Genomic DNA, 21,961 nt, shown 5'->3' on the forward strand with positions numbered 1-21,961 from the left:
TTACTAGATGGCCCAATGGTTAAGGTGCTTCCTGTGCAGAAGTGAGGTAGAGTTGGGATCCTGAGAACCCAAGTAAATGGTGGTTGTTGTGAAAGCCCACCTGCCATTCTAGTGCTCAGAAGGCAGGGATGAAATTCTAGGAGCATGCTGGCCACCTACACTAGCCATATGGACTAGCTTGGGTTCAGTGAGAGACACTGTCTCAATGAATAGTGTGGAGATTAATGGAGAAAGCCTCCAAAGTCAACCTCACATCACACATATAAACACACACATTCGAACACACACATATCTGTACACACACACACACACACACACACACACACACACACACACACACAGGAATAGACAGAAAGATAAAAATAGAATTACAAGCTTTTAGAAACCAGAGCAAAAATTCCAAGGGCCTTGTTTATACCTTTCAGCTACTTACACCCAAGATGGTGATAACATGACTCATGGTTCAGCAATGTGTTGAATTTAATCGTTCTCAGGACAGGTGCACAGACTGCCTCTTACGCCATTAGGACAAGAAAGAATGATTGCAGAGTCCCACTCTGCGTTCCACACTGACTCTGGTACATGAACATCCTAACCATAACGCACTGTTGACCCAGCTGAGCCAACACATGTATGTCTGCATTGTGTGGGCCACTCTGTCTGCCTTCCACCCTCCACATGCCCAAGCTAACACTCCAGGCCTGTGTGACTGTCTTGACGTCACCAGGCTTGGAGTCCGTGTCTGTCTTTCCCTCCCCTCTGTCCTAACTCGCATCGACTGGCTCTCCCCCAGGTTTGCTGTTGCTGTAGTTTTCCTTTGTCGTTATAAAAGCATTGAAAGTTTGCTACAGGCCAGCCATGGCTGTGCGCATACCTGTAATCTCAGTACTTGAGAGGTCAGGGGAAGGAGATCAAGAGTCCAAGGTCATCCTTGGCCACTTAGTGAGTGCAGGCCAGCTTGGGCTTCATACGATCCTGTCTCCAAAACCTGAGCCAGACAAGGAAAAGCTTCACTCAGTGTTTGGACAGTCCTGCTGCTGCGCTCCGCCCTGAGCCCTGCTGGCAAGCCTCAGGTAGGGTGTGCGCTGTCTTTGCACTCGGCTGTCGTTTGCATCTTTAAAGATGTATTTTATTACTTTAAATTGTGTGTGTATATGTGTGTGGGGGGGGTCTGCACCCGAGTGCAGGGGCCACAGAAGGTACAAGTGTCCAGTCCCCTGTAGCTGGAGTTATAGAGGGCTGCGATCTACCCGAGGTGGTTCTGGGAACTGGACTGCAGGTCACTGCAAGAGCGGTGTGTGCCTTGACCACTGAGCCACCCTCCCGTCGCTGTCCTTTGTACTTTGTTGTTAGGGTTACTTACGCTTTAATCAGTTCTTGGCTTATTTTCAAAGGTACAGTGTATACAGATATTTTGTATAAATCAAAACTTGCAGTCTGCTAAGGTGGTTTAGTGGGGGAAGGTGCTTGCTGCCATGCCTGATGACCTAAGTTCAATATTCTGAACCCAGTGGCAGAAAGAGAGAACCAAATCCCACAAGCTCTGTATGTGTGCCATGGCACATGCTCCCTACACAAGTGTGCATGCACTTACATGTGAATAAGTAAGTGAATGTTTTTAAAAAATGCTAGGGAGCTAGCTTGGTAAAGTGATTGCCCAAGGAACTGGGTTTGGTTTCCCAGAACCCACATTGAAGCTCTGTGCCGGGTGGTGGTGCACACCTTTGATCCCAGCACTCAGGAGGCAGAGGCAGGCGGATCTCTGAGTTCGAGGCCAGCCTGGTCTACAGAGTGAGTTCCAGGACAACCAGGGCTATATAGAGAAACCCTGTCTTGAAACAAACAAAAAACCCCCAAACGAAAAAGTTCTGCGTGGTGTTGCTCTTATAATCCCAACAGTGGGAGGCCAGCTTGGCCTGATCCCTGGGACTTCTGACTTGCACTAGGCAAGTTTCAGGCCAGTGAGAAACCCTGTCTCAAAATTAAAAAAAAAAAAAAAAAAAAGGATTAACTACACCTAAAGAATGGCACCCAAGGTTGACCTCTGGTCTCCAAATGTACACTCCTGCACAAGCATACACATGAGCATGCACTCACACACACACTCATGAACATGGACTCACTCAAACGTGTGTGTGTGCACACATATGAACATGCACGCATACATGAGCACACATTCATGAACGTGCACAGACAGGTGAACACGCATGCACACACTTATCCCCACTCTGACACTCCGTTTCTCTTCTGTCCCCGTCCTCTAATTTTCTGTTCACGGGTGGTGGGCTGGGAAGGAGCTCAGGTGGAGCAGTGAGCAGGGGTTTTGTTGTTGTCATCCGTAGTTTTTGTCCTGGTTTTCTCATAGGGCCGCTTGTTGTCTCCTAAGGGGTTTTTGCTTTGCTTTGCAATGCTGGTAGCTCAGTTTACCCTGTTTCTCTCTAAACATTCTCAAGTTGCAGAAGAGCTATTTTAAATTTGACTTTAAGGTAAACTTTAAATTTCCAGTGAGAGGGGGAAAAAAATTTCTACTAGATGCGTGCACATGTCTACTCCCAGGCTTGCAGGAGTGCATCCATAAGCATACCAAAGGGCTGTACCTGAGGCTGTGAGCACCTTCCCCCCGCCCAACACCTTCCCCCTTAACTCCCTGGGCTACAGCCCTCTGGTTTGATGGAATGTACCAGACCTGAATTACCAGTTTATACTTCAAAAGGAGAGAGGCTGAACCTCTCATGTTGATGATATCACATCAGAGTCCAGGCTCTTTGCTTTAGTGCTGCAGAGAAGGAAGGATGGGTCTGCCTGCTCTTTGTTAAGCTATTCGGATGCTTTTCAGAATGGCTTTGACATTGATAATAAACACTTGTTGTCTAGGGGTTTTATCCAATACTACATCAAAGTTGAACTCGGAACAGAGGGAGGAAGATGACTGAAATACTGTCTAAAGAAGAGCTTTGTACAAGCCCTGTTACTTTGATTTCTCAGCTGACATCCGACACCGTGTTTGTCTTGTACGACTTTTCAGATCCATCTCATCTGAGATGCCTACCCGCTATCAAGTGATGGGAACAGGCTTCTCCTGGCTGCGCCTGAAGTATCTGGATTAGAGGGGGAGGCAGAGCCAGGGAAGAGCAGACTTGTCACTCACACCTGCCTTTGGGCACAAGAAGAAAAGAATCCTTTGTACCCGGGAAGCTTATCTTCTAGGACACACAATGGGCTTGTCCGCTCAGGCCCAGAGGCTTGCTGCAGAGCTCCGCTGGGGTGGGGGGTGGGGGGTGGGGGGGTGTCCTCATGCCCATTTCCTGCCTAACTGGAGTGTCAAGTTTCCAGTATTCTGAGTCTAAATAAAGGGGGCTTGGAAAGGGGTGAAGAGAGGAGGCTTGTCTCTCCTAGCTGCCCCTGTCATTGTTGACCTGCTTCATAGGCATCGCGATTTATTGTCATGACATCTCTGCACCAAAATGACCTTGAAGGTCATTTACTCCAAGCTGCTCTCACTTGGGAATATGGAAATAAATCTTTAAAAAACACGATTGTCATGTTAGAAGTCAGTGTCCTGACTGAGAGACCTCTGGGGTCTGTGTGGTGAGAGAGTTGGTACCACTTCTGTCTTGCACGTGTGAATTAGCCAGCCTTGAATTCGAGTAGACTTGCCAGCCAACCTTGTGTTAGGTGAATTTATTTAGTTGTTTAGGAACTAGACACTTGGAATATTCATTATTGAAGAAGGCAGAAACTAAAATCAGAAAAGAAAAAGCAAACTAAAATTGCCAATAATCTTAACGCCTAGGAATAAACAGTTTTAAGATCTGAGATTAAACCCTACTTTAAATATACCTTTTCCAAGCTCAGAGGAATCGTATTATCTGTGGTTTTATTATTTTGTTTGTTTGCTTGAGACAGGGTCCTGCTATGTACCCCAGGCTGACCTAAAACTTGTAGTAATCCTCCTGCCTCAGTTTCTTGGGTGTTGAAGTTATAGGCATGAGCCACTGTGGCCGGCTTATGTTTTCCTTCTTGATGAGAGGTGACATTGAAATGCACAGCATTTATTAGAAATGATAGGGAACTCAATGTTGTAAAACTAAATGAGCCAGGTGACTTGAAACACAACAGTGTCATCAGTATGTCCTTATTCCCAACAGAAATCCAGACGGAGACGTGAGCCCCTGGTGCTACGTGGCGGAACATGAGGACGGTGTCTACTGGAAGTACTGTGATATTCCTGCCTGCCAGAGTAAGGCTGACACACCCTCTGATGGCTTGGGGACTGAGTATTAAGCTCAGAGCAGAAGGCACTCAGTGCCCAGAGTTGTTAGCTCCTCTTGCTGCCTTTCAGTAGTGAGTGCAGTGAGAAGTGTCATGGGCTGTGGGCTTCCTCTTCTCTTGTTGAGTTTTTAAGCACTAGGAACGCCCAGTTCCATGGCCTACCATTTCCTTGGGGTTTCCCAGGTGGGTAAGCTCAATGAAAAGTCCCATATTTGATATTATTTGGCCTCAGTTTCTCTGAAAAAAATGATAGAACCTGGTTACATAGCACCCACAGCTCTTTAATTCACGGTGTCTATTGTGTTTTTAATGATGACTCATGGCTCAGTCTCTTCAACCTTTTTGTGTTTATGTATGTGTGTGTTCATATGTGTGCAGGTATGTGTATGTGCATGTGCATATACGTGCTTTATGTGTGGAGGCTGAAGGTCAACCTTGGGTGTTGTTCCTCAGGAGCCATCCACCTTGTTTGCTGAGCCTGCATCTCTAACTGGAACCTGGGACTGATGGGTTAGGCAAGGCCATCTGGGCAGAGCCCTAGAGATCCTCTTGTCTCCGTTTTTCTAACTCAAGGCTTAGAAGCCTTTGTGGCCACGCCCGGCTCTTTACATGGGTGCTGGAGACAAACGGGTCCCTAGGACTGTGTGGCAAGCACCTGATCCAGTAAGCTGTCTCTGCAGGCCTTCTGTAGCCGCTTAGTAGACCTGCCTCCTGCCATCTCAGTCGTTCTCTTCTATGCTCAGTGCTTATGTCCCGATGTAAAGGCAGGAGGACGCCCGATCCTCAGGAGAACTGCAGTGTTAACTGAGTCTCGTTCTGGGGGTTGGAACTGCTGTTCTTCTGCCTGCCCATTTTCCTGTGAAGCTGTCGGGGTAGCACAGGCCTGTAATCCTACACTCTGAACACTGAAGCAGGAAGAGGTTGAATTCCAGGCTCCTGGGGAGGACCTGAGTTCCATTCCCAGCACCCCATCAAGTGGCTCACAACTGCCCAGCTCCCCCAGCTTCAGAGGATCCAATGCTGGAACTTCATAGCAACTGCACTCAGAAGTATACATACCCACAGGCACATGCACACATAACTTCAAAATAAATAAACCTCAGGTGTGTGTGTGTGTGTGTGTGTGTGTGTGTGTGTGTGTGTGTATGTGTGTGTGTATTGTTTTGGTTTGCAACAGGGTCTCATTATGTAGCTCTGGCTGTCCTGGAACTCACTCTGTAGACCAGGCTGGCCTCAAACTCACAGAGATCCACCTGCCCCTGTCTCTGCCCACCCACTTATTATAACCTGCTCCTCGCCCTGCTTCCCTGTCCTTGGGTCAGGAAGCTTGTGTTTGTCCTGTGATGTAGAGGTCTTTCAGGGACCTGGGATCCCCCTCCCTCTGGCCTAGGACAGTCCTGTGGGCCCATTGTTCCCACTGTCACCATCCCCAGCCTGAGTTCGCTTTAATGCAGGTCTCCAATTGGAGAACAGTAAAGACCAGAAGAATGGACTCTGCTCAGTCTGCACAGCCAGATTCTTAAAATGATGAAACATGTCATTTGGTGGCGTCTGTAGAGACGGGCAGAGAGGAAAGCAGGTCTCCCTCAGTTCATCTGTTCTACACAAAGACGGCCTTTTCCTCAAGGGCCATGCCATTCTCTCAGGAAGGACCCAGGGGAGTTCAATCTGGGCACTTTGGTTTGGAAAGATCATGTTCAGCCCACATTTATAAAGTATAATTTGGTCCAGTAGGAGCTGATTCATGTAGTCATTGAAACTAGATTCGGGAAGAGAAAATTGTGGCAAAATCCAGCTAATATATCTCTAACATTCCCAGAGTTCTTTTTGTCTGTTTTTTTATTGTTTTGTTTTTGGTTTTTGAGACAGGGTTTCTCTGTGTATCCCTGGCTGTCCTGGAACTCACTCTGTAGACCAGGGTGGCCTCGAACTCACAGAGATCTGCCTGACTCTGCCTCCCGAGTGCTGGAATTAAAGGCATATGCTACTACCTTCCAGCTACTTCCCCACAGTTCTAAAAACAAAGTGTAAATACCATTTCCATCCTTCTGGTCCTTTGATAGCCTTCTCAAATGGTCAGGGTATGGAGGCTTGCGAGTGGTAGAAAGGAGGAGTCAGTGGTCCTGAGGTAGGAGGTGGAGGGTGGGAGGAACCTGGATTTGGCTCTTTGGAAAATCCTCCATTTGTCTCTGTTGTATCAAACCTCCTTGTCAAGACAAAGCCCTGGCCTCAATCAAGTCTCTAATGTGCTTATTAACATGGCTGAAGAAAAGGCCATGTGCGGTTTGTAGCAGGAGACATGGGTAGTGGCCTGTGTCTTTAACAGAGATACAGCTTGCCCCTTTTAGGCCGCATTTGTCTTATTTCTGGATGTGGAGTCACTGTTTTTACAAATAATACCAGCCTCTGTAAAACTTGCTTATTCATGAGCCCTGGACTTGTCATACAGGAAAAGGCCTGTAACATGATCAGGTTCCTGGAAAGTTCATCTCTGAATATAACAGGCCCCACAGGAGCAGGGGAGTGAAAGTCTGGGGACAGAGTGAATGGTGAGCCATTGTGTGAAGACCCGAGTCTCTGCCCCTTGGTGTGCTCTGAGTAGGGCTGCTGCAGCAGGAGGTGGAGATGGAGTGGGGGTCAGAGGAGAAACCAGACAGCCCTCAACTCTGTAGAGCTTGGGTCAGAACTTACTTCTAAAGGACAGTACCTCAGAGGTCATTAGATTTGCCCCCCACTCCCACCAACTCCTTCTGCCACTATGTTTCTCAGAGCCCCATGTTCTTACAGCTTCCGAGAGAAATAAGACCTTACAAAGATTCATCCCAGGCTGTCAGATCGGTGAGGGGAGCTCTGGGCCTGGTGTCCCTTACCTTTGTGTCATAGCTTTTGAGGGACAAGCTTGTGTAGTTTCTAATATAGCTTTTAATTCACTCTCTTTTGCCAGTGGATTTTTTTTTCTTTTGAGATAGAGTCTTACTATATAGCCCAGGCTGGACTAAAACTCACAACCCTGTGCCTCAGCCTTCTGAATTCTGGGATTACAGGCATATGCCACACTCCAAATTTAGGATTTTAAAAGTAAATAATGTAATTTTTGAGTGGAGAAATGGTCTGAAAACACCAATTAAAGGCAGATACAGGGCTCAGGAGATGCGAAACAGGTAACAGCACCTGTGGACTGGTGACATGAGTCTGAGCCTCAGGACCCTAATGACCCTGAGGAGAGAACTGCTTCCCACACGTGCTCCCCTCCTCCGGAAATAAATGTTACTAAAACAGACTTTTAAAGATATTATTTTATTTTAATTACCTATGTGAAGATATATGTGTACATGTATGCAAGTGCCCCATCTCTCTGAGCCTTAGGTGGTATGAGCCGCCTTATGTGCATGCCAGGAACTGAACTCAGGTCCTCGGGAAGCTCAGCATGTGCTCTTAACCACTGGACCATCTCTCCAGCCCTTTAAAAAAAATTCAAAGTCAGATAGAGTTTTCTGCACCCAGCTGAATTGGGTCTGAGGACTCAGGCATGAAAAATTTACTTTCTCATTTCTGAGAGCTAATTTTTTTTTATCTACCCAAGATGTTCACCTATAAATCTAGCTATGAAAATTCATCTTTGAATTAGAGAAATTTGAAAGAGTGAATCCGATGATATTAATAAATTTCTATTTAACTTTAGTAACTAAAACAATGGGATGGTGGTTTATGTCTCCTAGGCTGGTCTTGATCACTGGGATCAGGTTACCCCTGTCAGCCTCCTGCATAGATGGGACTGTAGGTCAGAGGACAGTTTCCACGGTCATTTCCCTCTTTAAACCACGTGATGGGTCCTGGGGATCAAATTCAGGCTCAGCTGCAAGTTGCCTTAACTCACTGAACCAGCTCTTGAAAGCACTTTTTTTTTTTAAAGACAAGTTCTTACTTTGTAGCTCTTGCTGGCCTAGAGCTCCCTATATAGAACAGGCTAGCCTTGAACTCACTGCCTCTGCCTCCCAAATGCTGGTGGTGTGTGCCACCATGCCTAGCATATGATTTTTTAAGTGAAGTTTCACACCTTGTAAGACCTCAAGTATTTAAACGTATACATGTCTACCACTCAGAATATCTGGATTGAATATGCAGCATGAAATCAGCACAAGGCCTCTCTCACATGTTGGCCAGCAGCCTACTACCCAGCAGCGTCCCTGACTCCTGCAGCTCTTTCCATTAGCCTGTCGGTGCCTGATGTTGTTGTTAAAGTTTGTTATTAAGGCTTTAATTAAGCTTATTACAACTCTTAATTATTACTTAAAGTTGTGAAAACTATTCATTATTGAAGTAGTTATTAAAATTAATTGTTAAAGTTTCAAATCATAAGAACTTTAGGAGCCAGCAAGATGGCTCAGTGCATAAGAGTGCTTGCAACAAAGCCTGATGACCTGAGTTTGCTCCTTAGCGTTCACAGTTCAGGACAGACCATCTCCTGCCACTTGCCCTCTGGTCTCCATGCTTGCTGTGGCATGCTGGCCCACATGCATGCATGCATACACAGACAAATAAATAATAAAATTAAAAGAACTGTAAGAATTGTTAGCTGCAACAAGTAGTACTTGTTTCTTCCCTTTTTATGTGTATGGTGCTGGAGGTAGAGTCCAGGGCCTTGACACATGCTAGGAGAGCACTCTACAAGTGAGTTATACTCCCAGTCCCTATTTCTTAGGCTCTGACTCTACAAAATGTCTTGTACCCAGATGTGGTCTGTGGTCTATGGAAGCTGCAGTTTAAGATAGAAGACTGGCACATGAACAGATGAGCATATACACAATGCTCTGTAGAAATAAGGTTGACAAAAGTCACAAACATGAAAGAGGTATGTGCCAGATGTTGGAGGAGGTTGGGTCACTGGTGGTCAGCAGAACTATAAGTAGTAAGGCTCTAGATCAGCAGTTTCTTAGCCTGTGAGTCAAGACCCCTTTGGGGGTAGAACGACCCTTTCACAGGGGTCACCTAAGACCATCAGAAAGCATAGATATTTATATAATGATTCACAACAATAGCAAAATTACAGTTATGAAGTAGCAACAAAATAATTTTATGGTCTGGGGTCACCACAACGTGAGCAACTGTATTGAAGGGGCGCAGCATCAGGAAGGTTGAGAACCACTGCTCTAGATGTTAGAGTGCAGAGATGGCCCAGCAGTTAAGAGCACTGGCTCCTCTTGCAGAGGACCCAGCTTTGGTTCCCAACATTCACATGGTGGTTCACAACCATCTGTAACCCTAATCCCAAGAGATGTGACATCCTCTTCTGGCCTCCATAGACACCAGCCATACACATGCTGCACAGACATCATGCAGACAAAACACCCATACATGTTAAGTAAATAAATAAAAATTGAGCTGAGTGAGAACCAGCTCTGAAACTGTAAAACGGAACTATAAGAGCAAAAATGACGGCGGCACACATCATTAATCCCAGCTCTCAGGAGGCAGGGGCAAGCGGATCTCCGTGAGTTCAAAGCCAGCCTGGTCTACACATCAGGTTAGTTCTAGGCCAACCATGCTACATAGAGAGACCTTGTCTGAAAAGAGAGAGAGAGAGAGAGAGACAGAGAGGCAGAGAGAGACAGAGAGAGAGAGAGAGAGAGAGAGAGAGAGAGAGAGAGAGAGAGAGAGAGAGAGAGAGAGAAAGTAGAATGGGGTGGGCAGGGTAGTGGAGGCAGAAGGGACAGTCATCCCAGTCTAGTCTCACTGATACATCCCAAGCAGGCCAGTATTCTGAAACAAGAAGGAGCAGAGATGAGATCTGAGATGATGGTGCAGCCAGACATGGAAAACTGTGTGGTCTGCTAGTAACGTGGGCTAGGAGGATGGTGATGAGTGTCTCCAGGGAAATGTTTCTCCATAGCTCCTTTTTTATTACATTTATTTGTGTACATGTGTGCTCCCGCTTGTGGAGATCAGAGAATAATTTGTGGGAGTTGGTTCTCTCCTCCCACCATGTGGATTCTGGGGATCCCAGTTGGGTTGTCAGGCTTGGCAGCAAGCCCCCTTTGGTGCTGAACCATCTCTCTTGCCATTACTTCTTAAGCCCGTCCAAGGGGTTTGGAATGAGTCTCTGTGACCTTCAAGAAGTTCTCTGTTGACTGTGTCACTCACATAGACCAGCCTTGAGGGCACACCAGCAAGGCACGTCTGCCACGTGGGTCCCAGGTCTGTCCCAGCCAGGAACCTCACCAGCTGTATGAGGTTCTCGAAAGGAACAGAATGGACAGAAATATACATATATATTTGGGATATACGTATATGGGACTTTTTAGTGTGGCTTACAGGCTATGTTAGCCTGAGTAGTCCAACAATGGCTGTCTCCTAACAGCCAAGAATCTGGAAGTTGTTCAGTCTGAGACTGGATGTTTCAGAATTTGAAGAGCTGGCAGTTTTCAGTCTACATTGGAATTCCAGAGAAGTAGGTTCTAACACCAGTGAAGGCTGCAGGCGTGACTTAGGCACAGGGTAGGTGAATTTGCCAGCAAGAGCGAGAGCAAGTAGGCAAAAAGCACAAGCTTCCTTCTTCCATGGCCTTTTATGTGGGTCTTCCATCTCAAATCCAATCAAGAAAAATCCCTCACAGGTGTGCCCAGCTGCTTGTGTTTTAGTTAATTCCAGATGTCATCATTGACAACCAAGATTACTCATCACACCAGCTCAAGTTCCTTTTAAATGTTACTCTGGTTTGTTCTGGTCTCCCTTAGGTGTTGTTCATTTTTGCCCCAAAATGGAATTTGGAAGCTTTCAATTGAGATCTCTTCTGAGAGTCTTGAAAGCTGCCCAGAGGGCACTTTGGCAGTGGTGGTCAAGGCTGTCCCCGCTGTAGGACGTGTGTTACTGCTGCCACTTGTGTGTCTTTGGTGTCAGCAGTGACCTCCATGTTCTTGAGCTAGAGCTGAATGCCCAGCTTGGACCACCCACATCCATGTTCTCTTGCTGACTTTGGTAGCGGCTGCAGAGGGGTGTCTGCTCTTCCCTTCCCCGTTCTTCAGTAGGAAATCAAGGCTGTGCCACCTTCTGTGTCTAATTGGGTTTGAGTATAGGACTCCAAGGCGAGAGTAGTCCCTTTTCCTGCTGGTCCTTGTAAGCAGCCTTGTTCCCTTGAAAACTGGGGCCCCAGGATAGGTCTGGGCTATTGAGGTAACTGGTGTGTGTGTGTGTGTGTGTGTGTGTGTGTGTGTGTGTGTGTGTGTGTGTGTTTGGGAATTCAGATTCATATAGTACAATGAAGTGTGATGACAGGTAACAGGTTAGCACCTCAAGCGCTAGCTCTGCGTTGTTTTCTCTTCTCTGGGTCTAGGCAGTCCCACGCCCCAGGAGCAGAGCAGGCTGCCACAGTACCCAGGAAAGCTTTGCTGCACAGCACAGCTGCCCTGAGTGCTGGGCTGGCACTGTGGGTGTTCTCTGCCCAGCTGTTATCATCTGGGAACTGGCTTTGGGCTTGGACTCTCTGCCAGCCTTGTCTAGGCCTTGGAGTCTTTCCCACTTCAGGCTTCACTGCTGTGTGCTGAACTCATCCCTCTTTTTTTGTTTTGTTTTGCTTCATAAATATCTGTGTGAGGGTGTTGGATCCCCTGGAACTGGAGTTACAGACAGTTGTCACAACATGAGTGGAGGGAAAGCATTTGGGCCTTAGCATCCCTGGCTGAGGTGCATATCATCAGTCCTTCAGTAGCTTTAGGCAGAGTACCTCTTCTCTGAGCCCTTTCTGCTCATCTGTGCTTTCTCAGCTATTTTGAAGATTTGATTAATAAAATGCACCCAACCTCAAGTTTAGGACCTAGCTAATAGGAAGCATGAAAATGTCACTGGCTATTGTGCTGGTGTGTTCTCCTCAGGGGTGGACTACCCCGGTATGCTCCTGCCATCTCATTTCTGAAATGTTTACTTAGGACCTGCTCCTGTTTCTGTCTACTCTTATCCAGCTTACCATGGGGATTGGCATGGTACCTCTGCTGCACTAGCCATTCAGTGGGTGTGCCGCTGGACTCAAGGGTCGCAAAAGGACCCCATTGTTGGGTTTTATGGGTTTGTTTGTTTGTTGGGTTGGCTTTGTTTTGTTTTGTTTTGGTTTTGGTTTTTTGGACAGGGTCTCATTGTAGCCTGGCTGATCTATCTAGAACTCATGATGATCTAATAAATAACTCAGGCTGGCCTTGAACTCCTAGAGACACACCTGCCTCTGCCTACAGAGTACTGGGATTGAAGGTGTGGGCCACCATCATGTTTTTTCTTAGAATGCACTTTTATGACTTCAGGTCTGGTATGAATTCAATTTTTGGTTTTTGTAGCTGATGTTACTTAATTTCCCATAAAAAAAAAACGTCAACTTTAGGGGCTGTCGCTCTAGCTCCATGGTCTGCTACAGCATTTGTGTAGCTCTAGCCCCGTGGTCTGCCACAGCATTTGTGTTGCTCTAGCCCCGTGGTCTGCCACAGCATTTGTGTCGCTCTAGCCCCGTGGTCTGCCACAGCATTTGTGTTGCTCTAGCCCCGTGGTCTGCCTCAGCATTTGTGTCGCTCTAGCCCCGTGGTCTGCCACAGCATTTGTGTCGCTCTAGCCCCGTGGTCTGCCACAGCATTTGTGTCGCTCTAGCCCCGTGGTCTGCCTCAGCATTTGTGTCGCTCTAGCCCCGTGGTCTGCCACAGCATTTGTGTCGCTCTAGCCCCGTGGTCTGCCACAGCATTTGTGTCGCTCTAGCCCCGTGGTCTGCCACAGCATTTGTGTCGCTCTAGCCCCGTGGTCTGCCACAGCATTTGTGTCGCTCTAGCCCCGTGGTCTGCCACAGCATTTGTGTCGCTCTAGCCCCGTGGTCTGCCACAGCATTTGTGTCGCTCTAGCCCCGTGGTCTGCCACAGCATTTGTGTCGCTCTAGCCCCGTGGTCTGCCACAGCATTTGTGTCGCTCTAGCCCCGTGGTCTGCCACAGCATTTGTGTCGCTCTAGCCCCGTGGTCTGCCACAGCATTTGTGTCGCTCTAGCCCCGTGGTCTGCCACAGCATTTGTGTCGCTCTAGCCCCGTGGTCTGCCACAGCATTTGTGTCGCTCTAGCCCCGTGGTCTGCCACAGCATTTGTGTCGCTCTAGCCCCGTGGTCTGCTACAGCATTTGTGTCGCTCTAGCCCCGTGGTCTGCCACAGCATTTGTGTCGCTCTAGCTCCGTGGTCCGCCACAGCATTTGTGTCGCTCTAGCTCCGTGGTCCGCCACAGCATTTGTGTCGCTCTAGCCCCGTGGTCCACCACAGCATTTGTGTCGCTCTAGCCCCGTGGTCTGCTACAGCATTTGTGTAGCTCTAGCTCCGTGGTCCGCCACAGCATTTGTGTAGCTCTAGCTCCGTGGTCTGCTACAGCATTTGTGTTGCTCTAGCTCCGTGGCCTGCTAAGCATTTGCCTAGAGTTCTTGAGGCCAAGCTTTAATCCCTGGTATTGTCAGAAGAAAAAAAGAAAGAAAGAAATGAAAACAACAACTGGAAACTTTGTGAACCAAGTGGACATTTTCTTCAGTGGCACACGTGGTGGGGTTTTTTGTTTGTTTTTGTTTTGTTTTTTTGGTTTTTCGAGACAGAGTTTCTCTGTGTAGCTTTGGTGCCTGTCCTGGATCTTGCTCTTTAAACCAGGCTGGCCTCGAACTCACAGAGATCTGCCTGGCTCTGCCTCCCGAGTGCTGGGATTAAAGGCGTGCGCCACCACTGCCTGGCTACATGTGGTGTTCTAAGCATGGTTGTGTAAAGTGTACTAAGCATGATTGTGTAAAGTGTACTAGTGCAAAGGGAAAACTGGGGTGGGTAAGATGACTTGGTGGGTAAAGGGACTACTTCCCACTCTGACTACCTGAGTTCATTCTTCAGGAACACACAGGATGGAAGGAGAGAACCACATATCCCCTGAGCTACACACACACATTGTGGCACGTGTGTACCTCCACATATAACCAAATAAGTAAATAAGTAGGCAATCCACAGTTCTGGGAAGCATGAGGAACTCTAGTTCCCCCTACTTCCTGTCCATGCTCTCTGAACTGCTCACCATTAGTCCCAACAGAGGTGACACCTCTTGTGTTCAAATGATGTTTGTTTGTTTGTTTATTTATTTATTTATTTATTTATTTATTTATTTATTTATTTACTCATACCAAGGAGAAGCCCTAAAGGGCTTTTAATGAAATAGAAATTCCCATAATCAAAGTCTTTAGGGCAAACCTGGATTCCAACTGCCCCAACAAACTAGACTTGGCCACCCGTCCTAGTACACCAAGGCTTGGCCACCCGTCCTCAGTACACCAACGCTTGCCCACCCGTCCTCAGTACACCAACGCTTGCCCACCCGTCCTCAGTACACCAAGGCTTGCCCACCCGTCCTAGTACACCAAGGCTTGGCCACCCGTCCTCAGTACACCAACGCTTGCCCACCCGTCCTCAGTACACCAAGGCTTGCCCACCCGTCCTAGTACACCAAGGCTTGGCCACCCGTCCGTCCTCAGTACACCAAGGCTTGCCCACCCGTCCTCAGTACACCAAGGCTTGCCCACCCGTCCGTCCTCAGTACACCAAGGCTTGCCCACCCGTCCTAGTACACCAAGGCTTGCCCACCCATACTCAGTATGCTGCTAAAGAGACGAGTAATAGTGGAAAGCAGAGAAAGGTTGTTTGATGAGGCCTCCGTCATTGGGAAGAGAACAAATAAAGGGTTAAGTGGCTCCAGATCCTTCTCTGAGATGCTGACATGAGCTTTAGGCCTAAATAGCCTCCATTCTGCAAAGTGGTCCAAAGAAGTCCTTGTCTCTTGAGAGGACAAAGTGGTTTCAACTGGTGATCACTTCTGCTCCAAGATGCAGCCCCCCACAACCCACTCTTCTGTGGATAATCGACTTCCTGGGGAGTCATGCAGAGTTAGGGCAATGACTTAGCTCTGTGCCTTCAGCCAAAGTAAAGGAGACTTTGTGCTGTCATGTTCTCGGCTGCCTTTGAGGAACAGTAGCTCCTGAGTGCTTATCTCACTCTTTGTATATGAAACACAGCTCTTACTGCAAAGGGAATAAGAGGTAGTTACGCAAATACGAGTGCTCATAGCCTGGGAACACAGATTCAGATTGCCCCAAACACCAAGTTCCAAAGTGCTGAGTTTCATGAAATTTTTATGGTGCCAGAACAAGGAAAGTCGTAAATCAGGGCAGCTTTCAAGTATATTGATAGAAACATCAGGTTTAGAGCCAAGCAGGGAATCTGTACTGTAGGTTTCACATGTCATCTAAGAACATTCTTAGCCTTTGGGTTAGTAGAAGCTGAGGATCTGTTAAGTGCATACCCCAATGTTTTCACATAATAGTCTCAGAATGTTAGGTCAGACACAGGGGTAGGCATTGAAGGAGCTAAAGAGAGCTCAAGATAACTTGATTCTTGATTTGCCACATTCCACCTCTCCACAGTCACAAAGTTCTAATCAACCAATCAGCCTTGCGGAATCACAGGCGTGGCTGTTTTCTTGGAACCTGAGTTCACAATCTTCAGCTTAATAAAGAAAGGGGGGGAATATATGCTGAGCTTTTTAACATCTGTGGTAAGAATGAATCTTCTATCTGTGAACGATTGTGAAGAAGAGAAGTCAATGCTAGTTTCGTAGTCACGTCTAGGATTGCACAAGTCTGAGCCAAGGGCTCAGTCTGCATGGAGAAGGCGCTGAGTCTGTGTACTCTCCTATAGGGAGGAAAATCAGCTTGTGTGTGGTTGGGTACTATTTGTGGTTTCTGGCAGCCTCTGGAGGACTTTGGAATCTATCCCTTGCAGATAAGGGGGAGGGGTGTGGGAGGGCGCTACTGTAATAATTGTCATGGGTTTCAAAGCCTTAACTGTGACGAACAAGAGGGCCATTTGTATATTACAATTTTAAAAAAGCGATAAAGCCTCCTCATAAGACAAAAAATGTATGATCAAGCCACAGGACTTTGAAGTGGCCCTGAAAGTAAAAGAACTTGAGAACAAGTATCCCTTTTCAAAGGGCTTTCTCTCCCTGCTTCTGGGAAGACCTAAGGGTGGAACACAGTCTGGAAATCCTGCATGACGTGTCTTCTCTGGTGAGACTTGGAGCCACACTTTCCAGTTCGAGTTGAAGAGCTGTGCCCCGCCCCCCCCGCCCCCCACTGCCTGACGCTGTCCAGAGGCTTTCCTGTGGGTGCACAGAACCCTGAAGAAACAGTGTCTTTAATTATTCCATCTTGGCAGGGGGTGGTGGAACATGCCTGAAATCATTACATCAGGAAACTGAGGCAGGAGGAGCAAGAGTTGGAGGCCAGCCTGGGCTACATAGCAAGGCCCTGTCAAAGAAGAAAGACTTCCATCTTGGGCTGGGGTATACAGTCAGTGTTAGCTGCTGTTTGCCGCCCCTGACAGGAGCCTGAGTTGGCTGCCCAGCACTAAGACGGGAAGAGGAGCTGTCTTGAATCTTCCTGGTGGTGTTGTATTTGCCTAGGCAGTGTGAACAGACATCTCTTCCCCCGTGGAGGACACCAACAGACTGAACCTTGAGTGCATTTGGGGACTGGGGTTAGTTACAGGAACACGGGCTACTCAAGGGCAGCTGCAACACTGGAGACCCCTCACCCCAAGTCAACCCTCCTCCTCCTTTCTCTCCAGCACCTCCCAAGACCCGTGGAGCTGGGAGGCTGTGCTGGATGTGGTCTTGGGTGACAGTCTGGTGAACTCCTCCCTCCTACGAGGGGATGCGGGGAGCTGAGTACCTTAGCTTGGTATAAGCATGCTGCTTTGCTTCCTTGTCACAGTGACTGCAAGCCAAGCTGTTGTAAGGAGCTATATAAACCTGACTGTTACCATCATAGAACAATCAGCGGGCTTCTGCACCTACTGTAGCCTGCCTCCAAGGCTTGCTTATGTGTCTCTACGAAAGGCCTTTCACTTGCAGGCTTCTTTGTCCAAAAGCAATAATGTCCTCTTTCCTGCCTTCCCCAGAGGGCTGGCACTTCATGTGAGATGACCTGGCAAAGCACACTGTGCTACACAGATACAAGAGATGAGTATTTTAATATCTAGAAAAAAAAAAAAAACGTTTCTGAGGTGGCTGCTTTTGACGCCGTCTTTTAAATCAATGCTATTGTAACTTTCTATTCTTTTTTTTTTTCTTTTCTTTTTTAATGCTGAATGCCATTTATTGAAGGAGGGAGGAGGTCTTAAATACAGGCTTACAGCACAATGGGAGAACCCCAGAGGGCAGAAGTTTGATACCGATGTTTTACAATCTTGCATCTAAGCTGTTAACGCCCATTATGCAGGATACACAGACAAGGAACTTCCCTTAAGCATTCAGGAGAGTGGAACTCAGCAGGGAATTAGCATAGGGAGGATATCAAGGTCAGGGTCAGCAAGCAAGGCAACAGTTACCCAAAACGGGGGCCAGGGCCCTACAGGTTCCCCCTTTTACTAAAAAATGAGCTCTGACTTAGGTTGCATGGGAAGTCAGCAGGTCACCTTACCCGTCATGGAGACGCCTGCCATAACTTTCTATTCTTGTGCGGTGAACCATGAAAGCCTTACTATACATACTGGTAATAACTGTCTTTAGTCAGTATATACCATCCTGTCCAGCCTTACGGGATATATTTACTTTACCCTCTTCTCACAAGAACCCTTTGAAGCCCAAATTATTCCTCATTCCGCTACTTAAGGTCTGAGCGTGGAAAGGCTGCAGTGGGGCGGGATGACGGCTCAGTGCTAGCGCACTTGCCTGTGGTGCACAAGCCCCTGGGTTCCATCCCCAGGACTGAAAAGGGAAACAGAAAGGAAGACATGCAGGCTGCGATGGAGAGGCCTCAGTGTACAAATGCTGCTGCTGGGCACAGGGTAAGCAGACCAGAGTCTGCAGACTACTGCCAAGAACAGGGAGTGAGCAAGCAGGGCCAATCCCTGGGCTCCTGCAGGGATGAAGAGTGAGGCAGGAGCTCACTGTGCAGCCCAAGCTGGCCTTGAGAATGCTCCTGCTTCCCCTCAGGTGCTGTAGCAGGTATACAACACCATGCTCGGGACTTCTTTGTTTTTGTAGCACAACTCTAATAAGCTGTCTAGTTTTCTTCTGAGCTGTGAAGCCCAGAGCACAGGTACCAAGAGCAGTAAGTAGATACCCACTTAAGACTCTGCTGAGGGATCATTTCCAAGGTTCCAGAAGCCTCCACAGCATCTGTTTTAGATTAGACATGTCCTCCCATAGACATTTTCTATGTCGAGTCTTATTTTTATTTTTTGTATTTTATATTTTTGAAACAAGGTCTCACTGTATAGCCCTGGCTGTCCTGGAACTCACCCTGTAGTCCAGGCTGGCCTTGAACTCACAGAGATCCACCTGTCTCTGCCTCCCAAGGGCTGACATTAAAGGTGTGCACCATCACACCCAGCCTCTTATGCTGAGTCTTAACCCCCAAGTAGTATTTGGAGATGAGGCTTTCAGGCAGTAATTAGGTTAGAGGTCATGAGAGTGGGGCCCTCAGGAAAAGGAGAAAGACCAGGGCTCATTCCATGCCACACAGGAGCATGGCGAAGACAGCACCCAGGGAAGCTTTCACAGGAAAGTCAGACACAAGCAGGAGAAGGCACCTGGAGTGGCCATTTTGCTGAAGTACAGTTGATGACCTGAAGTCACCAAGAAAAATTTAAAGCAGGTTAAAAAAAAATCTTAAATTTGCTTAATCCCTTTTAGTGCATTTTCAAAAGGTTTCATGCAGTGATTTAGTATTTTTAAGTTGTAGAGTTAACCTGTATGGAACTAGTATGCTGTTCTAGATAACACAATCACGGCCAGCTGTAAGCAGGTGCTGTGTGTGCATTCACTGCCTGAGAAGGAGCCTCGGGTACTCACTCCACAGTTCAACTATTTATCCTTCAATGTCATGGAGCATCTGTAGGGAACATAGTGATGTGAGGAAGACTTGTCTTGCCCTGAAGTTGTCCGTGGTTGTTTGGGGAGAGAAAGAAGGAAACCATGTTTGGAATCTAACTCACCACACTGCTGTAGCACTCTGCAGCTTGGCCATACAGCTCCCTTTCCATTGGGGAAAGGTAGGGAGGATGGGCAAATCCAAGTGATTCCCTCGGGAAAATGATGCTCAGACTGAAATCTTGAGTGTGGTAGAGTTTTCTAAGCAGAGGGAGTACAAGTGTAAAAATCCAAAGAGAGCAAGGTGAAGTTGGATACTTACAAGCAGTTCAGTTTGGCTGAGGAGCAGAAGTGAGGTTGTGCTGTTGGACAAGGAAGGGAGGAGAGGGGAGGGAAGGGGATACAGGTGGTGCTGGGCTACCTAGGAAACTCCAGGCCTTATCCTGGGGTGGTCAGGAGCTTTGTAGGGTGGATGTAGGGCCCACACAGCTCCTGTGCTACTCCCCTGCCGCCGCCGCCCCTGCCCCCGCCGCCACACCCCGTCAGATTTGTATTTTATGTGTGTTAATGTTTTACCTGCATGTATGTCTGTGTGACGATGCCAGATCCCCTGGAACTGGAGTTACAGAAAGTTGTGAGCTGCCATGTGGGTGCTGGGAATTGAGCCCAGGTCCTCTGGAAGAGCAGCCAGTGCCCTTAACCACCAAGCCATCTCTCCAGCCCCCGTCATTGGTCATTTTACCTCTTACTGTTCCTGCCTCAGGCCTCTGCACCTGCTGTTCTTCTGCCTGGCAAGTACAGATAACTGTGTTGGCAGCATGCTGCCCTCAAGTAGGGCAAGCCTAGAAACAGATGGAACAGGAGCCCAATGCAGTGGTCTAAGTCACAGTCCTCTCCAGAATTACATTTGTTTATTTATTTATACACTTTGTGTGTGGTGGATGTGTGCATGCATGTGCGTGCATGTATTCATCCTGTGGCACACGTGGTGTTCAGAGGACAACCAGTGAGAGTCAGTTCTCTTCTTCCACTATGTGGGTTTCAGAGATTGAACTCAGGTAGTCAGGTGTGGAAGCAAGCGCTTTACCCACTAGCCATCACCAGCTCTAAGTCACAGCTCCATGTGGGATCCTGTAACTGAATGTCAGGGTTGTGAAAGGTTTGGCACAGTAGAAGGTGTCTGAATGTGCAGTGGCTAACTCAGAATGAAACCTGTAATGAGTGTGGGTGCCTCTGGCAGCTCCTGCCTGTGTGGCATCATGTGGCTTCTCTGCTGCCTCTTTCTGAACACACCAAGTGCACTTTACTCTGCACACACCTCATGGCACTCCACCTAATGCTGCCTGAAGCAACTCCGCTGAGATCCGAGACTATTGCGTGCTATGAACTGCATTGCTTTACTGGTCGTGCATAGTTCTTACGCCCTGGTCCTCGACCTTCCCAGTGCTTCACCCTTAATACAGTTCCTAATGTGTGGTGACCCCAACCATAAAATGATTTCATGGCTGCTTCGTGACTGTAATTTTGCTACTGTTATGAATCATAATGTAAACATCTGTGTTTTCCAATGGTCTTAGGCAACCCCTGTGAAAGGGTCAGTTGACTGCCAAAGGGATTACGACTCACGGGTTGAAAACCACTGTTAAGGAAACATAATGGTTTGATTATGGAAAATAAAAACTTTTAATATTTTCATACTGTCATTCCTCAGCATGTATCAAATAATATACCTTTGAATTATATTGTTAGAATGTTTAGTTTAAAAGTTGCTGATTGAGTTGCTGATGTGAGTTCTCTTTTTTAAAAAAAATCAATTATGATGCTAGAGAGATAGCTCAGTCCATAAAGTATTAGTCATGCAAACGTGGAAACTTCAGTTTGATCCCCAGAACCCCTGTAAATGACAAGTGAGGTGGTGTGTCATTGTGAGCCCAGCATCGGGGAAGCAAAGATCCCTGGGATTCACTGGCCAGCCAGACTAGCCAATTGACAAGCCCTAGGCCAGTGACTGGTGCTTCCAGAGGAATGTCAAAGAGATTGTCTCTGGCTTCCACATACAAGGATACACACACACACACACACACACACACACACACACACACACACACGAAGTTCGATGAATTTTTTTTCACCTTCCTCTCCTTTAAATGAATTTTGGTTTGGAATTAGAACAGAATTTCCAGCAATTTCTTTTTTCTTTTTCTTTCTTTTTTCATTGTTTTGTTTTTGTTTTTCAAGACAGGGTTATTCTTTGTAACAATCCTGGCTGTCCTGGTACTCTTTTTGTAGACCAAGCTGGCCTCAAATTCACAGAGATCCACCTGCCTCTGCTTCCCAAGTACTGGGATTAAAGGCATGTGCTACCACTACCTGGCTTTGGCAAATTTTTTAAATAGCCCTCACCACACTTTTGCCATTTTGTATTATTATGTGAAGCAGTGTTCTTAACATTGATTATAAACTAAATGTAACCAATTCTGAAAAACTGAAGATGCTCATGTCCTGTAGCATCAAGTATTCAGTCAAGATGTAATTAGTTATGGAAAAATAAATAAGTACATCCATTTCATGTGTATGCAAATTTTCTTTGGTCTTTAATAGATGATTAAAGTATATGTACACCAAAGGATAGTTTTAAAGTAAATTTTCAATAATTTACTACTAGCAAACCTTTGCTCTTTACCTAGTTTGCATGTGTATGCAGGTGCACCTGTGTATGTACACCTGTGGTCCCAGCAGGTATGTATGTAGGCACACCTGTGTATGCACACCTATGGTCCCAGC

At 47.1% G+C, this 21,961-nt stretch overlaps 1 protein-coding gene across 1 annotated transcript in view; it reads left to right on the forward strand.

Moving 5' to 3' along the window:
* Kremen1 (kringle containing transmembrane protein 1) overlaps positions 1 to 21,961 on the forward strand; it is a 74,023-nt gene that overhangs the window by 19,719 nt on the left and 32,343 nt on the right. Inside the window, exon 3 of the mRNA XM_059275349.1 lies at positions 4,149 to 4,240. Within this exon, the coding sequence (XP_059131332.1) occupies positions 4,149 to 4,240 (92 nt within the window). The remainder of the gene's footprint in view (positions 1 to 4,148; positions 4,241 to 21,961) is intronic.

Source organism: Peromyscus eremicus, chromosome 10 (genome assembly GCF_949786415.1).
Source record: "Peromyscus eremicus chromosome 10, PerEre_H2_v1, whole genome shotgun sequence".
Taxonomy (NCBI): Eukaryota; Metazoa; Chordata; class Mammalia; order Rodentia; family Cricetidae; genus Peromyscus; species Peromyscus eremicus.